At 39.6% G+C, this 24,584-nt stretch overlaps 1 protein-coding gene across 4 annotated transcripts in view; it reads right to left on the bottom strand.

Annotated features, from left to right (window-relative positions):
- Positions 1-24,584, bottom strand: part of cobl (cordon-bleu WH2 repeat protein) — a 53,544-nt gene that overhangs the window by 18,422 nt on the left and 10,538 nt on the right. For 3 of the 4 annotated variants that reach the window (XM_083989664.1, XM_083989665.1, XM_083989662.1), the window contains exons 2-8: positions 22,470-22,664; positions 20,216-20,426; positions 18,062-18,290; positions 17,090-17,134; positions 16,155-16,243; positions 15,798-15,869; positions 10,640-10,813 (exon numbers count right to left, since the gene is read on the bottom strand). In XM_083989664.1, coding sequence (XP_083845790.1) covers positions 10,640-10,813; positions 15,798-15,869; positions 16,155-16,243; positions 17,090-17,134; positions 18,062-18,290; positions 20,216-20,426; positions 22,470-22,657 — 1,008 coding nt within the window. In that variant the 5' untranslated portion in view covers positions 22,658-22,664. Of the gene's footprint in view, positions 1-10,639; positions 10,814-15,797; positions 15,870-16,154; positions 16,244-17,089; positions 17,135-18,061; positions 18,291-20,215; positions 20,427-22,469; positions 22,665-23,820; positions 24,023-24,584 lie in introns of those variants that run through there. The other variant, XM_083989663.1, reaches the window with a different exon arrangement.

Genomic DNA, 24,584 nt, shown 5'->3' with positions numbered 1-24,584 from the left:
TGTCAGACTGAGCTTGGGTGTATGGATTAGGGGGTTGTTAAGGGTTGCAGGGTTACATGTGTGCTGCTCTCATGGGCTTATTGGCGCCATGACTGGGAACACAGCATGTACTTAAGATTGTTAGAGATTGAAGCCAAGACAAGAATCTTATTATACCACATCCAAGGTCACACTATACATTAAGTTAAGCTGGCTGTGTAATATGATTATGTATACACTGTTGTTTATGTGTGTTGTTTACTGATTTTATATTTGAAGCAGTTTTTCAAACTCATATTACACAGCGGAGAACAGCTGTGCATCATCGGAGAAAATGATCCTGGTCAGCGGTTGCACAGTGGTTATACATACATGGCTTTCAAAAGCTATGTATGTACTGCTGCAAACTAGAGGCAGGATTTCTCAAGCAGAAGCCTCCACAGACAGAAGAAAATGAGAGTTTTTTCTGTGAAGTTTGATTGTCTACATTTTCAGATACATATAGTAGGTAAGACTGAATAATACGGTAAATAATATCTTATTTTAATCACACACCCATATATGAGCAGGTTGATCTGCTGGCACACAGGCTCCTTCAAGTCTCAGGTAACACCCACTGGTCTATAACAAAATAAAATACCAGCTAGGATCCTACAAAACGTGTATTTTGTACTTTTTTGTACTAATTATTTTTATACAAGAAGACATGTGAGCAAATATTTTTGTTAGACTTATATTAGTGGATGAAGTTCTGAGGCCTAAGCAGAAAAACTACCTCCCATCTGAGGTGACTGCTGAAGATCTGGCTGAGCTGTGGGTAGAGCAGTGCAAACACACTGAGAGTGCAGTGCAGTGCACAAAAGTCTGTGTGTAATGAGGAAGAGAGGGACTTTAAAGATGAAACTGTGTTTTCTTTCATTTTTAAGGCTCTGCGAGTTTGAACTGAATGAATGTGATGAGAATGAGGCCAGGCCTCTTCTCCTGCTGATAAGATCACAGGTTTTCACGGAAGCTGAGTCAAATGTTTCATTTCAGATGTCTCCTGATGAGGACTTGAACAAGAAGCCTCGTCAGGAGGAAGAGGACACTGAACCAGAACCAGCCATCACTTCTCCTACACCCGCTCCTCTGAGTACCACTGCTGACCAACACTGCCACCTGCAATCGCTTGAATAATACCCTGGATGAAGCAGGGCAGTTAGAGCCAACCTAGAACCAGACTCTTCTATTCAACCTGCTCCTCTGAAGCCACCTGTTCAGCCTCCTGTGATCCCTGCACCACTCTTCTGAGGACTGCTGCTGAAACGCCTGCCAACATTGTCACCCAGCATGACTTGATGAGGTAGGCAACAGGACCTGACTCTTTACTTCTACCTGTTGAACTTTCAACCAATGTGGAGAGGCCCACCTAATATCCCTCTATGACTCCCCTCCTGCAGAACTTGCTTTAGTCATGGTCGGTGAGGATATCTGTGGGGTTTAGACACTCCACTGTTGTTTCACTTTCTCCAGCTCATCTAACCCAACCCACCCCCTGTCACCTCTGCAAAGCAGGACAACATGCTCCTCTGCCAAGTGAAGCTTCTTAAGCTTCTTCACAAAAACTCGCCTGCCAGTAGATGCTCGGTAAAAAGTCAGATTGTTTGTTTACATGTTTGTTTTCAGCCTCAAAATAACAAATTCATTGTTGCATTTCAGCCAGCCCGCTTCATATTATGTACAGAAACATGAATATAAAATATAAATTAAATCAATCTTATGTCAAACAATACATTTTTCACATAACGATTCACAAACATAAATACCATAAAACCAGAAATAACATGAAATAAAAGAATTTGCTTGATTTTTTAAAATCCAATAGTGATATTGAGTCTGATGACCTACAGTACAATATAAACTAAACTAAACTCACAGTTACATGTACAAACAGCATGCACATGTTTGATTTGGCAAGCTCTCTCTCTCTCTCTCTCTGGTGGACAACTATTCAATGATATGGTTTCTAAATGTTATTGAATATATCTTTTGCATTTCTGTATTGTCAACATCCAGTGTATATATATATATACTGTATCACTCCATAGTCAGCTACTTTTGGCTGAGTTAGTTACGTCTTATGAAAAAAGAAAAGGAAAGAAAATGTTACTAAAGAGCCCTGTGTTGTTGACCTCACTCCTGAATTTTCTACCATGAGCAGAGTGAATATGCACAGCTGGTGAGATGTTTATCTTAGCAATAATAGTACAACAAAAAAAGATAATCAAGAAATCACCAGAACTCTATTTGTTTTTATTAAGAAAGAATGCAGTGACGCCAACATTCACTATCTGATTATCTGACTTCCTTGTTTGCATTTCTACTGAAACTCTACTTATAAGAGCAAAAGCAAAATTTGATTGCGGCTGCCATCCAAAGTTATTTCAGTGCTCTGCTGTGATTTTTGTCTTATTAATTGTGCTTGGACTGAAGACTGGTTAAATCTATGACTTAAGGACAAATGCTCAGCACAAAAAAATGTAGTTTTGTTTATTGTTTCACTACGCTGATTAATACAGTGAACCTAAAATGTAATGGAGAACATGAAACAAATCACATTTATTGGTCAATATAGAGGGTAACCAGAGTCTCCCTCCAATCAAAGCTGTTATAATCTATCAAGTGGTTTCTTTGTCCAAACAAATTGTAGTTTTCCTTTTCTTATTTGGCTCTTGTATTGGCTCATTAAAGAACAATGGAGAAAGTTGTGTTCGTGGGCATAAATACTAGTGTAAAGAATGCGTCTTTACACAAAAGTGCAAAGATGGCTATACCAGGACATACCAGTCTGGTGTGTCCATTAAATTTTCCACTCTATGGTTTGAGAGGCAAAGGGCCCCATGTTGGAGCATGTTGATCAGATAGGGCCACCCATGGAGGCTTCAACCTGGTGGCGTGACCATTCATCAGTTGTTTTGAAGGACTCTTGATGGGTGAGGGGCTTTGTAACAGGGCAACATTACAACGCTAATGTGGAATGTGAAATGGAGTATGTGTGTGTGTGTGTGTGTGTGTGTGTGTGTGTGTGTGTGTGTGTACACTGTATATGTGTGTGTCTGTGCATGTCAGCATGCATGAGTACATTCATCTATGCATGCATGCGTGCGTGCGCAGAAATATGTGTATGTATGTACGTGTCAGAGATAATAATAGCGGCTGAACTGTCTCAACAGAGCGAGGGCACAGTTAGCGTGTGTTAGGGTTATTGTGTGTGTGTTATAATGAACATACGTGGCTGTGCATGTATGATGAAGGGAGTTTTATGTTAAAGGTCTTAACAATGTGTGTGTGAAAAGGAGGGGTGGCGAAGAGGCTAGCTGAGGATAAGGAGACACATGGCTGACCCAGTTCCTTTGTCGTCCACTTTGTCCTACTAACCTACTGAAACTTTATGTTTTCTTCACCTTTACCCCACATCAACAGTGATGTACACATGGGCAGTGGGTCAGGGGTGAAAAGGAATATAATCAATATTAATACTAGTATTAGTTGTAGTCATAAAATTGATTAATATGTCTACAATATAGTGAATATTAAAAATGTTAGAGATTACAAACTTTTTTGGGATCCCATTACCAGTCTTGGTCCTTTAACATAGTGTGGTGCTTTTATTGGTTTGTGCTTTACATATACTCTAATCTGCATAGTTCGTATTAAATAGGCAAGAAAACATATTATAAACATAAAAAATATGTGTATATTGGATATTACTTTGTCAGAAGATTGAAGTAAGCGGCCGTAACAAGGGATGTTCTCTGATTGTTTACTAATTAAAATCCATGCCAGATCAATTATTGTCTGTGTAAGTGCAAAATATCCAGATTCTATATACCTACACATACATATACTTTATGAAACTGTTCCTTAAACAGGTGCAGATGCAGCCATAGGGGATTTAAAACTGATGCAAACCTAGATTTGTTCTATTCGTTTGTCCCATCTGTGCTGGCTGGTGTCATACACAAGATGTTTTGACAGCTTCAAGTGCAAACAAATCCTGTCCTACATAGGCCACATGGCAGGGTGACGTGTACCACTATTCCTGGCCCCTAACTCACTTTCACAATCTTCAAGGTCAGTGCATAAGAATAGAAAGCTCATAGTGCCTACCTAGAGTACACTTCAGGCACCACAACCACAAGACCAAGCAGACATACAGTACACAGGAGATGTTGTACATAATTACTATAAATAGTGATTATGCTCTGAGTAGGCATGCGTATTACAAAGCTAAAATTCTATAACAGCATAAGAGTAAATGGGGTGAAACTAGAAATACCACATCGCAGACATGTGCCCTGCACAAACCAGTTGCAACCAAAGTTGCAGGAAATATGGTCACTGTATCTCTCCTTCTGCCCATGAGTTAGAGGTGTTTCTGCAGAACATTAGGTGAACCCAAAAACAGACGGTTTTATTACCAACTGCACTGTGTGTCAAAAATTGCTTTTTCAATTGCTTTACATAATTCAGCTACTGGTCAGTTGAGTACTATTGTAATTGACATATTTAAAGCTGTGTGACAGACCGTGCATATCTGAGACTAATATTTAGATTAGGGCTGTCAATTGATCAAAACATGCATTAATCGCATGAATGCCATAGCAAATTGCAATTAATCACATATCTTTTATTAGTTCAAAATGTTCCTTGAAGGGAAATTTTCCAAGTGTTAACTAAGGATAAGACATACTCATTTCACATCACCAGTAACAGCAAACAACCATGGCTTTGTCAACAGCCACATCTGCCAGGACTTTGTAGCTGTGTTCTTTATGCACATCCAAGAGGCAAAGTGTTAGCAGAGACAGTTCAGCTTGAGACTGTGAGCTGATTCATTCTGGCAACTAATACAAACTATGGGTCAGGCTAAAGGCCAATATAACTAAATGTGTTAATCCCATGTCCAACAAAACATCTTGTTAAATGGAATTTGCATTAACACATAACCTTTGACAGCCATCTAAATATAAAATGTGTTACATTACGTATTTTTGTCAGTTAATGCAAGACATGTATAGTGTACTGTACTGTACATAGTAACACAAGCCACACACCTACTCTTTTGTTTTGAAGTGTGTCAAAAATTGACATAAAGAACAGCTTTGAAGGAAAGATAAAGGACGAAGATGAAGATGAGGGGTGAACAGAGCCTGCCTGTTTTCTTTGGAAGCAATAGTCTCTACTTCAGCCTCGAAGGGGAGAATCAGTGGAGACATGTGATAGACAGGTGAACATCCATTTCTACATGCTCCCAAACGTCTCTTGACCTCTCACATCAGGAAGATCCAGGTAACGTTTTCTCTCTCATTGTACCCTCCCTTGTTTTGCTCTCTTGTTCCCGCACAGACTCTTATCTGACTCAAGCTAAGCCTATCTAACCATAAACACGACAGGGACTAACAGCTATGAAACCCAACAACAATATGGTTGACCTTTTTTGTTTATGTTGTTCCATGGTGGGTGTATTCATTGGGTGAAGCTGTGACCAGACGGGAAAAAAAAGAAAAAAAACTGGATGGATGGATAGCAAAGAAGAAGCAAAAAATGAAACGGGTAAAAGTATAGGCTTTTAACTATATTACTAAACACAGATCCAGTAGCAACTTGTGTTTTGCCTGGGTGACTGAACCAGAGCTGTGCATTAGAGCAGATTAAAGTTAGCTACCGTTATAGACAATTACAGGACTGATGGATGGCTGTGAAAAACAAGCCTCCCTCTGCTGCCAACTCTCTATTTTCACAGAGTGACAGATCATCAGGAGGAAAAACGTAGCCAGCTCGATCAATCAAGAAGCCACACACACAGGCAGGCTTACAGCACGCACAAAAAAACAATTCATCCAACACAGAGAGTTTTTGGCAGAAAGCTCAGGCTGCCGTGTTGTTTAACAAACATGTGCAATGACATACATACAATGCAAAGAGCTGAAAACATGTTTAGTTTGGACCAAAGAGAAAGCACAGTGAAAAAATACTGAAAGTTTCACTGCCTCGCACTATTGCAAACTGCCATAATTAAGATCTGATCAGCTATCGCATCAACATCATCAGAGCTGTTCTGGGCAATTCTCTGTCAGATCTGACAACTGGAACTCCCTTGAGGAATTTAATCTTATTCAGATGCAACAGTGTTTCTTCTACCATGGTTCATTTGTGTTCTTCCAACTGAGAGACAGTCAACAACATTTTATTCCCACATCAGGATTCACTTGTCCCAATGAAGGGATGTAATTTAAAATTATGAAATGCCTGTCCTCTCCTCTCTGGCTCACATCTCTTTCTTGGTTCTAGTTTCACAAGAAACAGCTTGCTTACTGCTACTGATCTCATTACTCTTTCACCTTCTGCTCCTTAATGCTGCTTGTCCTCTGTTCAACTTTTACCCTGCTGTGTCCTTACACTCTATAGCCCTTCTGTGCAGAAAGGGTTCTGCTAAGGGCTTTCCAACCTGATTTAATGCGTAAATGCATTTTGGAAAGATGAACAAAAAGCTTATATTGTTAAAACTCCATAATCTAAATATGTCTACGACCTTATGAGATCCAATGTTAGCTTGCTTTAACTCTCTGTCTCTCTATGTGACTTAGTTTCTCTCTTTTGCTCTTAATCCTTACTCTCATTCTCTGCTTCAGTTGTTCTGTATTTATCTTTCACTTGTCTTGCACACACATGAGCACCACTGCACTTACTCAAGAAGCACCTTCTGTTACTGAGCGGTGAAGCAGAAAGCTCAAATTTATGTGAACTCCTTTATCACAAGGGGCAATGTAGACATGGCTTCCTTACCAAACCACAATAACAGATTGCCTATCATGAGGGGACCCCCCCCCACACACACACACACACACCACAAAAAAAAAAAAATAACACAAGGTTGTGTTTCTCTGAACATGATGTTCCAAAACATAATTTCATTCAGTGCTGCTCTCTTAAAGACACAGATTATTCAGTCAAAGTTGATTATACCCTGATATCACAGGGTATGTCTCAACAAACTATACCTGAAATAAATCAATATTGTGTAAAACGAGAGATAAATCTCATAAAATATTATAATCTACGTGAACATATGAGCAAGTGAGGTAAAATACAATATAAAATATGCATAAAATCAACAGGTTGTTGCTTGTACAGCTGAGAAAACAAAACTGCAAACTTCTCTAACTACATCACAACTCCACCATGTGAAACCACCTGATTCTCCTGCAGCCGAAGATGACTTTACACTCTTCCTGGAATCCTGTGTCATCTGTTTTTAGTGCCATTGCTATTCCCATTCTCACTCCTGTATATAGCAACCTGCGCCTCAGACACTGAAAAAGGTCAAAGATCTTCTTTCACTACTGTAAACGAAACAAGATCTTAAACAGAGATGTTAAAATTCTTGTTTCAGAACGCTGACAACAACCTGACATCAATCCATATGGTGTAAAAAATCTAATTCCCATCATAAAAGGTGTTGCATAATGAGAACACGGCATTGGCCAAGTGATAAATCAGGTTTACACTATGGTCATATTCAGCTTCAGCCCTTACACCATCAACAGTCTGGACAAAGACACAGTGTAATGTCATCTGTAGCGAAAAACAGCCTGATTTGTTCATTTGTGATAAAATAAGATGTCAATAATTGCCAGCTTGCCATCTTGCCCTAAAACATGGCCCTCAGTTTGACCTATATTTCCCCAGTCAACCTGACTATGATTTAAATGACCGCCCCTGCAATCTCTGCCTCTCCAAAGGCTATTTGAAACATTTACTTTCATTACAGCAATCTCATCATCCTTATAGCTTATATTACCATGTCACTGTCCATTACTGTGTCTTGTAAAGTCACAATTAGTGGACCACCTAAGCTTGCATAGCACAGGGGGAGGTCTGTAATGAGGAGAGTCATCATGGGAAGCTGTCCTCAGATGACCTGCTATGATGTGCTTTAACCTTCTCGCTTTCAATGCACACCAGAGCACGTGCACACTCTTGTACTGTATGTGCAGACATCGGATGATTATAACGCAAACAGGCGTGCAGCAGGACTGATATAATGTTGTAGTGAATAACAGGTTCAATCAAGCTGTATGTTTAGTGATAAGTTGTGTGAGAGCTCTGGCAGCCAGCTGGCCCAATTCCAGCCCATCCCCTGTGGACAAACCTGTATCTGAACTATCATATTTTTTAAAAAGTATAGCGTGACATCTGAAATTGCTGAAGACGATATATGCCCCTACTTATGAGCAAAGTGTGCCAGTTTTTTTTTCTGTGGCTAGCCTAATACCACCTCCAGCAACTACAATGCCAAATTTCATACAAATGTGAAAGCATGAATTGGATTCTGACTGCAGTGCGATTTGGTTTGATCTGTTCCACAGATCCAAGTCATGCAGAGCTCTTTAACACCAATACCCCTGAGTAAAACCTGGTTAAACCTGGCTGCTATGACACCCTTCTCTTAACCTTAATCCTTTTTAATCACATTCACACAACAAACACAGGCCAAACTTGATGTTAATCTTTGAACACCTGACACCTCTCTTGTGTCCTTGGATGACACTCATCACATATATCCTACTTATCAAGCAATATCAAACAATCGATAAACAATCATCAATCTATGTATGCTACATGTTTGAAAATGCATCTGAAACGAATGTCCACTTTCTGCAGAGTTTCTGCTATCCTGTGAGACATACTGCACAGATGAAATCTGTCACTTGTTGACCTAAAGCTGAACTGTTGATAAGACCAGCAGAACAGATCAACAGCCTGTCCTCAGTCTCTGCGCTATATAAGCAACACCACAGAACAGAGAGGTGAAACATGAGAGGCGTCCTGCACCACAGTATGACCTTGCAATGTGTGGATGCGCATGAATATATATGAGACTTTGTGTTCAGACAGGGTAACAGTTCAGAGAAGGCATAAGAGCGAGATGGATGAATCTATTATTAGAGCAGTCATCAAGACCTGAAATGACCTTCCTAACTTCTGCTCTGTGTAGTTGCCCCAGTGACTCCCAATGGTGTCTCAGTACTTCAGCTCTGGTGTCTGTCATAACTCTAAGTCTGACAGGTGGGCAGATAAATTATCATGCCCCTCTGCACGACTACAATTTGCAATGTTAAAAATAATCACAGCATCTATAAGGAGCTTCGTAGTAGCGTCACAGTCTCAAAAACAAAGAAGAACAATAGTCACTGAATGCCATTATGGGAGGGCACATTCAGATACTACTGGTATTTATCCCTCTTCAAATGGTACTGTAGCTATGTAATTGTTAGGTGCATAGTTATACACTACAGTGGATAGATGATGTAAAATTTTGAATTAGCCACCTGGTTCAATTTACTCCAGTTCATTTTAAGGTTTTCTTTTGTCTTCAGGGATACACTAAAATGAATGGTCCTTGTGTTTTTGTGGGATGTTTTACCAAGTCTTTGTTGCTTTCAAAGCTGAACTTGTTACTTCTGCACTGTCTTCAGTGATTTACAATTCCCATTGCACACTTCTCAGTAATGTTTTCTGCTCCTCTATACTTAGTTCAGTTTAGTTAATTAAGCCAAGGAGGATAATGCAATTTTCCATACCAACCTGTGAACAAATATTTCCTCTTGATATCTAGGCTTCAAGAGCACTCGCTCCCTCAAATAAACAAAACCTATTATCACAGGGAGGGAGGAAGGATGTTGGTTGCTATACAACATTTCCCAGCATGCCGCCATAACATTATAATGAGACTGCAGGGAGCTGTTGCTCAAATGTAGACGACACAGGTCACTCTGACCTTGAGGTGCTGAATCTCAGGCCAAAATACCCAGAAGAAAGAGTGTGTCAGACAGATTGCAGCTTTCAGATGCCTTGCTCCAGGTCATAAGGGCTGAGGGATTCAGATATTTTTAGTAACTGGGAGCCTTTCAAAGATGAAAATGCCAGGGTGTGTCATCATTATAAACCCAATTATAGCTGCTGCACAGCAATGGTTGGGGCCGGGCCATTTTAAGCAGAATTTGTCAATTTGAAAGTGAAAGTTCCAAAGTAGTAGCAATTATGGTTGATTTGTTATGAATTTTCAAAGTTTTTAAATTTAGAGGCTTGCTGTAGTGCCACCATCAGGACTATTGTCTTGTGTTTCCAGTTGAGGACATCTGGCATGGGACTGGACCTTTGTGAAAAGTATGGGTAGATTTCTCATATGGAAATGTTGCATGAGCTGAGGCTTGAACTCACAATCTTCAACACCAACAACCATCCTCCATCTCACTGAGCTAATTGGCAAGTGTAAATGTCACATGTAGCTTCACAAATTGACTAAGCCAGTCAGTCACCTGTGTGCAAACAGCAGCTGTTAGCGCGTAAAGGCAGATTTCAACCGGCTGTCAAAAATTCAGTTATTAAGACAAAAATCTGAAAATACACAAATTGCATTTAGGCAGCATGGAGATGTTGGTCATTTGGAAATTAAGTAATAAGACAATTAAGTAATTAGGAAATTATGTTTATGTAGTAGTTTGTCTACATTCAAATAATCTATATTAACTTACTCTAATATTTCTGTGTCTATTTTGATGTGTTTGAGATGGTGTGTGTTTTTGCATTATTGATGTATCTAAATCAGACTAACCTGATAGACCTCAAAGCTGGTGTGACCCATGATGGGTGTTGGGGCCTCTGGTGGTGCTGGGGCCCTCCTCTTCTTGTTTTCAGACTTGGGAGACATCCTGGACATATTCGTGACCGACTGAGACTGACCCAGGGTGCTTGGCCGATCTCCTACACTGGACACTGTGGACAGAGTCTGTGGGTAAAATCAAGAATGAAAGGGGGTTGAAGTTATATTTACAAATATGTATGTAAGCGCACATACAAAACGATTATACATACAGAGGAGCTTAAAGAACAATCTGCTGATAATTTGAGGTATGTAGGACACATGACCATTGAGTTATAGACATATATATTTATCCTGCTGCCACCCTTGATTGAAATGCCATGATATTTTGAAGGATCTCTCGGAGTTACACACCGAACTCAGGAGAGACTGGATGAAACTTGTGGAAAAGGTCTGTCAATGAAGCAAAATTACAGATACATGCACATACTTGACTCGATTCAAAGAGTCAAAGAACAATTTGGATGAAACGTTAACTTGTTTCTTGGTCTATGGCCTAACTTTCAAACTAATTTGTTTCAAAATATCACAATATCCTGTTTACTAACAAACAACAGCATTAAAAGGACTCATTCTTATTTTAAGGACTAATTTTAAAACAAAAGCTTTTTTTTTTAACTTTAATTTACTACTTATTTTAAGGCATAGAGGTGTAAGCACTTCTTTATGTGCGTGCTAGTTTAAAAGTCTTTGCATGTAGATACATGTGCAATCAAAATGTTTCTGAACATATATAGTCCATTCTTTAACATTTATTTGACCAAGTTAAAAGTGTAACCACATTTTCAAAGGGTGGCTGCTCCTGACTAAAGCATTGGAACACAAAATGGTTTTCAATATCTGATCAAAGAGAGCCCAAAGTGGTCCTGAATATCTGAAACTCCCCGTGGCTCAGCTTGGTACAGAGCCTTGGCACATCGAGGGAATCAAACCCCCCTCCCCATGATCTCCAGATCCCCAGAAACGTGTTTAAAAGCAGATTAATTGATGCGTTCAGACAATGCCTGGATACAGCATAGAAGCAGAGCAAAAAGGAACATAAAGTACAGATCATTAGAATTAATTGGACCTAAGGTTAGAACATCTCACAGTGGGGAGGGATGGGAAAAGAACAAAACTTCTTAAAAAAAAAAAAAAAAAAACCTTGAGAAGGGAAGCCCAGTAGACATGCTTGCAGCTTTTTTAACACGTCACATGTGAAAATATATCTTGACTGTTATTTTTTATTCATACACTATGAACAATAATATTTTACTGTGGCGACCTCTGACATTGCACTTAAGTTAAAAAGACAGAGCAAAAGACTGAAAGAACACTTTTTGTACTTTCCAGCATGGGATTATCATATAACCTCGTAACATATCTCGTGTTATATCCAAACACTATCCCCATTGCATTAATAACATTAGTGACTGTTGTATCAGTCACTGCTGTTATATCATGTTAGTAGATGCCCAAAATGGAAAGGGGTGGAGGACAGACACAACATACACAATCACACCATTGTTTAACACTACTGTTTATAGCAAAGGAATAGATAAAAGGAAGATTCAGACAATAACATGTCCGTGTGTAATCAAATGTGTATAATCTCTTTAATCTATTGAGGTTCCAGACACCAGGCTATCATTTCTAAAATAAAATTAAAAAAAAAAAGAATCCATTGGCAGACAATTCAACTTGTTCAACTACTGGAAAGTGTGTTTATAGCTGGTACAGTCACAAAAAACACATGTAGTACAGTACACACATAGTTTGGTTCTCCATATAAGATAAAGATATAAGTAATACTATACACCTATAGATCTGACCTGTGATTAATAAAAAACACTGCACATTATAGTAACAAAATGTGTTGTACTGTTGGGGTAACAGTTGTTCACTGTGCCGAGGGTGAGAGCTTGGACAGGGGTAGGTGGGGTAGATGGCAGGTGGAAGTTTAACCAACAAGAAATGTTGGAAATGAAGGATTAATATTATTTTCAAAGCAGGAAATTCACATGAACTCTGTCTGACTTTCTCCCCTGCTCTTTTAATCTCCTTCCACTTGATATCGTTCTGACACACCCTCTACCCGAAATTCTGTGTCTCCCTAAACTTTTGCCCCAGCCTCAACACCTCTTTCCCTGTGTTTGTGTGTGAGAGAGAGAGAGAGACTTTGTGAGCAAACAAAAAAGCCCACCAGCTGCAAACAGTCCTCTATAAATACTTCCACACTGCTACCTGACAGTGTTGCTGCACTTTGAGCCAAGTGTGTTACCAGTTTTGCTGTTTAGCATCCAGTTCTTGCCTAAATATTCATCATTCCCTCCTTTGCAATCCTGTCAGCCCTGCTGCCACTACTCAGCCCTCCTCCGAGCCCACTCCTGCTACCCCAGCTACTGACTGCCCCTGCATGAACCTCAACCCAACCTCTGTTAACAGCACAAGCGTTTCCTACTGTAGCCTGCTCCCCGTCTTCCTCATACCTTGCAATAAACATCTTTCATCTTCAATCTGTATTTTCATCTGAATCTGAACTTGGTCCATCCTTCTGTAGCCGCTTTAAAAATAAGTCTGCCCTTAGAATCTAAAACACATATTTTATAATGAATATTTAGAAGACTTAAGCCATAACTGTCCTTATGTGCTGTCTGAAAAAGACTAAATGATACTTTACACCAGCAATGTTTCACTGCCCTCTCTGGTTAAAAGTTTATTCTCTGACCCCACCCAAGTTCGCTGTTAGCTATAGGTATAGTTTACGTGTGACACCAGAAGTGTGCACTTTTGTACCTGTGACCGCACCCAACAGAGATGTCGTACTATTGGGATACACCCTTGAGTACGGTACGTTCTTGACGCCAGTGAAAGGTCAAGTTAAACCACTGGAAGTAATCAGAAGAGATGTCATGGGGTGTGAAGCTGCTCTTTAGCACAAACAAAAAAGTATCACCAAAACTAATAGGAGTCATAAACACTTGAAAGTTCACTTGCCTTTACCAAAGGTGTCAGACCAGTAGAGAAATCCCTGAAAACCACCAATCTATGTAAAATTGTTTCATTTACAATCATGGTCATTGATAGGCAAATTACCAAATTTAAGGAAAGTGGAGCTAAGTAAAGGTAAAAATGTATTTAGCTTTAAAACTTCACAGATGTCAGGCTCTTTGTTGCCTCTGTAGCTGCATTTCATTCCAGTAATCAAGAGCTTGGCAAAGATAGGATGTTGTTCCTAAATTAACAAAGTTAATGGGGAAGAATTTCTGGGGCAATTTGCTACTCTGAGATGTTTGATAAACACGAAACCTGTTATTTAAAAATTAAAAGGTTAGAAGAATGTTCCTATTTTATGCCACTTCGCATCAGCATTGCCGCAGCATGATGCTCTCTGACCATGTTAGCTTTTTGAGACCACACACACACACACACACACACACACACACAGTAGATTAGCCCCTAATGAACAATTAGAGATAAGAGGCTGGGCTTTTAGTGCTAATGTAGCCAAGGTAGGGTAATCTGATGCCTTCAAGCTGATAACACTCTATGTGTGTGTGTGTGTGTGTGTGTGTGTGTGTGTGTGTGTGTGTGTGTGTGTGTGTGTGTGTGTGTGTGTGTGTGTGTGTGTGTGTGTGTGTGTGTGAGTGTGTGTGTGTTTGCTTGTGTGCACAAATGCATGTGTGTGGTCTGATAACAGTCCCTGACTGAGAAACAGTCATATTGGAGAGAAAAAGCCCAGCTGCATTAAAGCCCAATGGAAAAAGTGATATGGCTGAGACATAGCAATATGAATAAATATAACTTTGCTCTCACTGGCTGGCTGACTGGTTTTAAATAAATTATGAACTTTCACATCAAAGCAAACACACTGTCTATATTAGGTATCATGTTTAATTCATCCTCTACTGACATGTTTTTGAAATTTCACTTCTCTGTCTTTCTTTATTTTGCTAATTTGTAAAGCCTAGAGAGACATTAGAAGAGTGATGTGTATTCAGAAGCATCTACAACCCAAAGAGAGTGAGGACCACCACAGTGACAGCTTAGGAAAGAGCAAGAGGATAGAACGGTCAAACATCGCAGAGAACAAAGAGGTTAAGGGTGGAGAAGCTGAGCCAGAGGCTTTGTGCTGGACAGAGAAGTGAAGAGAACCAGAGTGAGTCAGGTAGTGTTTTTCCAGCTAATACAATCAAATGTCATATTGATCTGAGGTGAGCCACAGATGACTGCTGCTCAACTGGAGTTCATGGCTCCAAAATCAAATTAAAGTGATTGAGTTATGGATACAAAAGCTAGAGCTGCCTAATGCAGCATCTAAACACATGTCTGGTGTGGCATAGATGTACTCCACAAATGCGCAACACTAAATAATAATAAATAAAGTTTATAAGGCTTTTATATCTAAAATTCGACTTAAAGCTGCTTTAAAAGATGATTAAGATTTGTTGAAAGGTCCAACACCCACTAACCCTTTTGGGTGGTTCTGGTGTATAAGGCTATGTGTCTGGATCCTTGTGAGTGAGTGGGTCCCAAAGGACAAAGCAACCACTCTATATACCCTCACTGTAGGATAAAGTTTTAAATCACTATATGAAAATAATCCCTTGAGCTGTTTTCATTATTCAGTTGTGATTTCTAAGAAAAGCAACAGCATGCACTGTTAGGACTCGTCTATGGACCTGTGATCCGAGCAGTCTGTTAACCACCTATCTGGAGAGAGTTGCTGCCCTCTGGAGGACATCAATACACATGACTGATGTGGCAGTCGTGCACTGTCGCACTGTTGCCACGTGAAACACCCAATCAACATTTCTCCTTAGCACATAATCAGGAGCAATGCAAGAAATTAATAAGGAATGGACGTAACCGCAAGAACCAAACAATATTGTGAAAACTAATACTGGTCAAGCTAAGCATGTCCAGTTTTTGTTGCAACAGTGTCAACACTGTGGTAACATTTGAGGTTTGTTTGTAGTTTGTGTGGTTGTTGCTGGTTTGTATTACATTGTAAAAGTCTTTCCTGTTACTCTGTCCACTCATTATATGTGATTAGAATAGTGCAGAGACAGACCCACATTGATTTCACTAATCAGCTCTCTGTATTTTCAGATGTGTTAGTAATACTCACATTGCATTGTGTGTCAGTATTTTGAATTACTGTATCATCACAGTCATCCATGTCCACAGACGTTGTCTCTGTCTGCAAACGGAAGGCACAGCTAACATGCAGCATTCAAATGGTTACGCATGCACTTAGCCTGCCTCAGCAATCAATATGAATAGGTATGTATGGCATGCACTGCTCAGTGTTAGTGGTTTAATTTTTACACAGTTTCATATATGTCTTGGTACCCCACATTGCAAATTGCAAATAAGTAGCTTTGCACACAGCTATGATGATATCGGTGTCACTCTATATTGGTTAATTTACAGTATTCATTCAGAATAATTAAATTCAAACAGCATACTGTCAGAAAAGTCTTACCTTTGATTTCCTTCTGTTAAACTGGAACATACCCAAGAAACCTTTCTTCTCGGCTCTTGCCAAACTGGTGGTACTGGAGCAAATGGAGTCTTAAAGACGGAGTAGAAAAGTGAGAAGAAGGGACATTAGATGCAATGGTGTCAGCTGTTCATATACAGAGCAAAAGGCTCGGAGCCATACTGAGAAAACACTTGTGAGGAATTCAGTAGACAAATTACCCGTGCATGCATAGATATTAGGTTAATACTAAAATTCACAATGTTTTTGTTATGACAGCAGAATAAGTTGAATTGAAAGCACACTCTTATGTACAGTATATACACATACAAGCCAAATCAGTTTGACTCTTATGAAATCCAATTGAAGTGCTTTTCTTGGTTAAGACAATTCATTATTATTATTATTATTAATGATTAGCCTTTTCAGAGCATTATGGTGTGGTCTACATACAGATCCTGTTTTTATTCACAAAGAACTGAAAAGAATAATCTACTGATTTTCCTCAGTAGAGGGCGCAATAGTTTTATTTTTCTTAAGGCACACCTCTATCTAACCTTTGCCTTCTATGAAGCACTAAGTAAGAATGTGCCATGATAGCACTGTTGGCTTGAGGACAGGGTGGGAAGGTCAACTAAAAACCATAACAAAAAAAATCTGGGCTTAACTATGGGGTTAAACGGACCCTAGCAAAAAGCAAAGGCAAGGTGAGTTAATAATAAACTATTCCAAATTGACTGGCATTAATGATGTTAGCACAAGTATTAAAATAACAGTGATATTAAACAGGTTATTCCTTTGAAGACAGGACAATAACAAGCCAACACACGTGTCCAAGGTTAATAAGCAAGCAGCAGTACATGGGTTAAACAGCAACATGGGTGTGAATGGAACCAGCAACACTAAGACAGACAGTCAGGACTCATTGTGACTAATACCTGAGTAGTTAAGAGCAGGGGCAGAAGCCATTTTAGGCTGCAGAACTGGAAAACATGACAAGGTGCAAAAACATATTTAGTTGTATATGGATAAGTGAGCTATTTCAGTTATTACATTTCCACTTTTTGAAACAACAGGATTTTCCATGGGTTACACCTCCTGCATAGTAACAGCAAGGGTCAATACCAAAATATTATCATTACACAACAGTATGTGACCATAAAATGATGTAATGTTCTAAATGTCATTGCTTGGATCCTTCATGACCATAAACCACAATCCTTTCTTCTCAGATCTCACTCCATTGCGAGAGGCTATCTATAAATAATATCAATGGGTGTGTGGACTGTTACCATGGTTATAACAACAGATCTTAGACCATGATTCAACTTCCTATGAGATAAAGAATTATATATCCTCAACGTCATAATTATAACCCAAATGACAAATTGTGCATCACGGTTCATCCAACTCATAACATTAAATCACAAAGACAAGCTCACACATCTGTTTATGTTTTGCTGTTCCTGCTGCTGGTTAAACCAATACCGACTCTGACTGCATGTAACTTTATGTCAATAAATATTTTTACATGCTGCTCATGCTGTACAACAGAATACAGTGTAATGCTGATTAAGTGGTCCACTGTACCATAGATGTTTAAATGAGCTACTGTACACTGGGTTTACTGAGATTCACGACGAACAGCAGATAATATGTAACAATAGCTGGCAAAGCAAGCCTCAAGGCATTAATTGGTATCCACAAGTAGCCAACAGTAGCCACTACTATCTCAAAGAATAAGTGACTAACTGGATCCAACAAAGTGATTTCATTCAAAATTATTTTGACAATAAAATCTAATCTATGATTTTTTATTTATCAAATTTAGCATTTCAATGTCTGAAAATGTGGCTATTATGGTTCCTTCAAAACAACAAAAAAAAAAAAATCAAGTGATTGAGGTTTACCTAGACTGCGATCATGTACGTAGAGCTCTTTGATCCCCAGCTCTGACAGAGACTTGTCCAGTGGTAGCTCGTGGCGACTGATGCCGTCCTTTAGGAGCAGGGCATGTGCAGGGTCAAACTCACACTTGTCACAGATGACCGGTGTCAGAGCCTGAAGTGGCACCAGTGGGTTGACCCGCACCACTGCCTTCTGGTTACCGTGGTAGTTCACCATCAAACGCACTGATTTCTGATAAAGAGAGATCACAAAAAAATTGCAATTAATGTCTAACAATGAATGAGAGAAAAGGCTGATGAGGGCACAGTATCCACTGGAGAAATCTTCCTGTGTTACAGTGAACAGAGAGATTTATTTGAAAACAAAAATAATCTCAAAACTAATAAATAAGACACTATACCAAAAAAAATGTAATGTACAGACTCAAGTGTCTTTCTTGGAAGACATTCTCACACAACCCATGCAAAAAATGTATGCATTATTCTAAGGAGCTCAGACAAAGAAAGACTTCCAAACACACAAAATATCTCAGTAATGACTAACTTAAGTTTAGACTTTGGTTGCTGACAGAAAAGTTACATTTAATAAGCAGAAGATTATGAGTGTGCATATGTACAGAGTCTGACATACAGTACATGTGATCTTAGATGAGTGTGTGCATTTGGACTATAGTCAATCCCATAATACTGGATAGTGTTCTCTAATGAAGTACAGACAGATGTGCCACTCTGCACAGCAAGCTTTATCTCCAAGTGGTACACATCAGCTTCTATAAAAACACTCACCCACTCAGAAGTCAAGAGGCTAAAGAATTCATGAGTCATTCATTCAGTCAGTCGTTAGTTCCTCAGTGGCTTTTGTATATAAGTTAAGTTCAAAGTCTAATCATTTTTAAGGTTTTTCTTATTTTGGCAGGCAACACTATTATTCGGCAAATACCAATAAAAGACATCAGGCAGTTGCCTTTAAAAAGTAATGTTGTTCATGGGGTACCTGGTTAGGTGTGATGTTTAACTATTTCTAACTCACAACTTTGCAGTATTTTGCCCATATTATTCATATCAATGAGTGTTGACCAAAAATTGGAAACATCTCTTTATATAAACAAAATAAAATTCAATAGCAGTACCAACTACAGCCTACAAAACTCTAACTGTTCCTACAAAAAGAACAACTTTATAATGAAAAGGGAGGGATGTATAAAACTATTGTTATTGTATTAATTCACACTAGTTTTAAGCGACTGTATGATATCTAATAAACTAACAAATAAGCGCACTCTATATCAAATGTCATTTGAACTGCTGAGACTGGTGGCACAATGAACATACAGATAAAACAGAGAAGAGGGATGACTGACAGCAGTGTCTAAAATAGTGTCAGTGTCTGGCCTAAGGCCAGGAGGGGTCAAAGGGAGAGAGAGCAGCAGTGAGGCCTGAGAAGAGCAGAGAAATAATGCATGGTAACTAAAGGTAAGGCACTCATCAAATATTCAAACTGTAGGAGGAGAGCAGAGGAGAGGCAGAGAAAAAGGTAGAGACAAAGAGTCTCATGGCAAGTAAAAAAAAAAAAAAAAAAACCTTCAGACTTGTGAGCTCTGAAACCCACAGCAACAAGGTTTACAGAAATATTTGGGGAAAATAGAAAAGGCACACATAGACTGACTCCAACGACATGCTGGGCCAGTTTGATTCCAACTGACTTCCTACCTTAGCATGGGCCCTTATTGGTTTCACTGGCCTTGCTTTCTGCCAGCAGTCAGAGGTAACAGGTAGAGAGGGAAGGGACGGACATTACATAAGGCTTCAGGTTAAGGTTCTAATGCATATACATGAATCAGCTACTGTGGCTGATTAGTGTGGTTCATGCTGACTGCACAGCTATTCCATTAGGGGGAAAGCTGGTATTCTAGGATACATTCATCTACATGGCATCATGCAAAACACAACAAACCTTCAGTAACTTTGGAGTCATTTTTTGTAATTCTTGTTCTCAGTCCATAGGAAAATGTCTCCACAATTAAAACAGATGAAAATGCAAGACAAGTATATTCAACCCAGTTTCAGCAGGCTGTAATTGCTGTGACATGTATCATAAAATGTAAGTATCACAGAAAACGAAGCATGCATGACAAAAAGAGCATCAAGATCACTCACCTCTGGCACTTTGGGCGCTGGTCTGCGCACTGCTTTCTCCTCCCAGACTTTGTCCTTGATGAGGACGCAGGCCACGTTAAGGGAGCCCAACAGGGCGTTGGGCTTGAACCCCAAAGGGTGGCCCTCGGGCGACAGGAGCTCCAGGGTGTGCAGTGCTGGACTCAGGTGGTAGCGACTACACAGCTCAACCAGAAGGTCCATCAGCGCCTTACTGAGAGAGGGAGAAAGAGAGAGAAGGGAGGGCGAGGGAGAAAGTGAAAGAGAGAGTGGAGAGGAGGGAGGGAGTTTGGAAGAAAGAACCACGAGAAGAGATGGGGAGCACAGGAGAAAGAGAGAGGCGAAGGGGAGAAGATAGGGTTACAAAGCCGGCCTCACTTTAGCTTCTGTAAAGAGAATAGTAATTACTTTATACAACAGACCAGAGTCATATTCTCACCTGAGACACACAGAAGAAATGGCTGATATTGACATAGAGGACATAATTTTAAACACTAAGCTTCTTTAATTTTATTTGAATAAATGTCAATAGCAAAGATTTGATGTGGAAATCAGGAACATAGATTACTCTTTAGTTACAATATTGACTGACTGAAAAATTACAAACATATGAGAAGTAGGACTATAAACTAAACAGTCAATTTAATTAATTATTCTCCGAAGAACTTCTTCTTGCAAAATACAGGAAATGGATGTAGTATTAAGCTGCTCACTCAAAAGAGGGCAGAGCAGTCACTTATCATGTGTAGATTGTATCTGTGTGGTTTATCTAGACAGAAACTCTGAGGAGCCTCCCACAACAAAAGGACAGTGAGGTGAGGTGGGGGTGGGATTTGGGGGTGCAGGTTGTTGCAGGCGAAGAAGAGGCCTGGAGGCCTTTAGTACTACCTGTCAATCCTCAGATAAAGAAACCAAGAGACAGAGACCAGTGTTTTCTGGGAACAGCCAGATCAGATGACAGAACTGAGAGAGATACCACTACAATGGATACCATTGACCATCACTACCAAATAGACACCGTCTACAACTAAAACGACAATCTACAGTCAACACATCCATGTGCTGTGGAGATTATTTTTTTTACTCCTACTCATTATGTACAGTATGTAACAATTCAGTCAAGTGGTCCAAGTAAATACTGTTACACTGTGCATGTATGTTACATTTTAACCTGTTCAACCCTCAGTTCACATAGGGACATTGTTCCAAAGGCAGTTTATGTGGCCACGTGTTTGTACTTTAGTTTTTAGTCACAATCATTAGAAAATAATTTCCAGTTATGAATAATGACAATGCAGGACGACACAACGGTGCAGGAAAACAATGACTTACTGGGTTTGAATATTAATCTTAAGTGTGATATTAGTACAAGGAATCAATAGCAAAGGCAGATAATGGTGTATATAGTTTGGTTTAGCTTCCACAAGACTGGCGAATGTTACCATCTCAGATATGACATGGGTTTACTGTTTTACATTCCTTTTTTATAAGCAAATATATCTTATAAGTTTATCTTATCTGTTTAACTGCCTGGGCTCACATAATAAATATTGTGCTGTTCAGCATGAACTGTTTATTGTGTTTGTGCCACCTAAGTCGTAACTAAGACCATGTAAACTTAAATACACAATAAAACTGTAGCTGAAATGTAATGTCACACATTCCTTTACCATGAATGATCCTGAATAAAGAAATAAAGTAGAGACCTGGTGGTTTATGATTATCTCATATTCAATAAATTAAATATGTTTAACAAAACCAGACCTCTGTCTCTGTAACTATGTATGCCATTTCATTTGAAAAAGTACAAAATAATTATTAATGTCCAACTGTAAAATGTTTCCTTGTAATTAAAAGAGCACCTGCTTTTATCACCCTGTATCACAGAGGCCTCCCTGATTTTCTAGCCCACAGGAGAGAACCTCATTAGGGGCAGAGAACATTAGCAGGTCAGGCTTGATCTGTCGACTCTCTATGACAATGGGACCCCTTGACAGGGCCTCACTGGCACAACAACCCATACAGACCCAGGAACAACACACACAGCTCACATACTGTTTGTCTGATGACTGATTAAAGGTCACAGCAAAGCACAAACTACCAACTTTATATTTTTATGTAGGCAAAATATTTGGGTATGAACATATTTTACAGCTAAATGTAATATAAAAACATGGCACTCACAACAGAAAACACAAGAGGTGGTGATATGTGCGAGTGGTGAAGTGTGCTTGTGTTCCACTTGATGAACCCTCACCTGCCATCCTCAGTTACAGAGGTCTGGTATCCCTGTGGGAGAGTTAGCTGGAAATCCACAGTGGGCCTTAGCATGTTCTCCTTGGCATCCATGTCCGATGTCCCTCCCCCATCAGGGACAGCGTTTCTGTAGATGTGGCGTGGGGCAGGTTGAGGGACCGGCGGCGCAGGTGGGGCGCGTGCCTTCATTCTCCACCTGAGGGATAATAAAGGCAAAGATAAACAAAAAGGAATAACTTTTTAGGTTTCCTTCATTGGACTAGACTCGACATTTAGGAGTATAGTAAACTAAAGCATGTAAACAAGAGGCATTCATTTCACATGTCACAGTTGAGTACCGTGTTAACAATTCATGACTCAGTCAATTTGTCATTAACATGTCATACAAACACACCTTTCATTTGATGCACTACAGGAACATGAACAAATACAATTATGCACATAACTCTGCTTCAGCTGACTCATCTTTGTTTTTCTTGAGTTCACTCTTAGTTACACAGCACCACAGCCTAATTAACAACAACCCAGTGCCACCACCTCAGGAGCAGCCTGAATACCAATGACTTCTTTTTCTTTTCTCTATTCCTAGTCCTGTTTGGAACACAGACATTCCTTTTATCTAGATTACGTAACAGACAACAGATATGCTGAGATGATTTTTTGGTGGCCAAGATTAAGCAGCCTTGATGTTTATTCCATCTCCTCCCCTGAATAATAATTTAATAATTTATCATATATCACCTTCTCTAATATCACGGCTAAACGTTCTCACTCTTGCTCATAGAAAACAATGTCACATAATCTTGTTCTTCTCAGGGAGACCGATTAGCAGCCCATCTCAAACACAAACAACATCCCTCATCAAATTGTATTCAGTGACTGAACAGCTTATTAGATGACATACTCATACAATGAAAAACAACAATGTAATCAAAACAGTAACAATTTCAAAGTGGGAACATTACACATAACCTCCTCTACCGACTGTGGTGAAACTGACAACATTTTTTAAACTTTTTGAGGTTCCTGATTACGTTTTTTTTTTGTTTTTTTTATTCAGAAAAACAGACCACAGTAAAAATCCACACTGGAACCACAGCTCAGTGGGTGGAGCTGTGACAGATGTCGTTGACATGCGAGTGGCGAGATGCTACTATCAACACGTTTGACCCCGGTTCAACATAAACTGTACTCAGCCTGACAGAGACAGCTGATTAGACAGAAAATCAAACACTTTGCTCTGCTAACAATGACAAATAGCTTTTCTATACCGCACATTTCAGCATGCACCCTCTCTGTCCCCACAGCACAAATATTAGCCTTAGATAACTATAGAAAAACATCCCACTCACGTCAAAAGCAGTCCTTGTGTTGATAAAGTGTTCCAGTGGCGTGATATATCAGACTGTTTATAAAACCAGTTCCAAGGATTTGCCCCTCCGACAGAGAGGTTTTGTGCACGCCCTGTGGTGTATAAATCCTGTATCCTTCAAGATACTCCTGCTGCCCTTTGAAAAGGCAAGGAGAGCACAGCGAAGGAAGAATGCACGTGAACGTAGCACAGGGAGCGGACTCTAACCTGGCCCAAGTTAACCATTAACAGCTGCGTCCAATATCAACTAACTTTCACCAATAGGACCCATAGTGTCATTGACTCATTATGCAATGAGGAAAATTCTTTTCAATGGAGACATCAGGCGGCTGACAGATAACACTGCAAGGTTTGACTGCTGCATATCAAGCTGAGAGTCTAATCTCTGGGGAAATTATTTCTAATCATTAACTGACAGATTAATACATATGGTTTTCTGTCCTCTCCAGATATAAAGAGAAGACAATTGTTTTCCTGAGCTGCTTTGAGACCTGTAAATGCAGGTGATTTTTTTTCTACGTTTCTTGTGAGTCTGTGCCTCTGAAAGTAAAAAAGGACCGGGCCCTGTGGAGCTGTGGGACTGGGCCCCAGCCAGGCTCAACACAGTCGGCTAGTATCCGTCTCTCCATCTCGCTTGCTGTTTGTCTCCATAACATTTCACCCTCTCTCTCTCCCTCTCTCTCCCTCTCTCTCACATGCACAAAGACCCCTTTAGGAAAAGCCTCCTCTCCCACAGAGTTAGAA

This window comes from Trachurus trachurus, assembly GCF_905171665.1.
Source record: "Trachurus trachurus genome assembly, chromosome: 16".
NCBI classification, from domain to species: Eukaryota; Metazoa; Chordata; class Actinopteri; order Carangiformes; family Carangidae; genus Trachurus; species Trachurus trachurus.
This window is presented reverse-complemented; position numbering and strand designations above follow the sequence as displayed.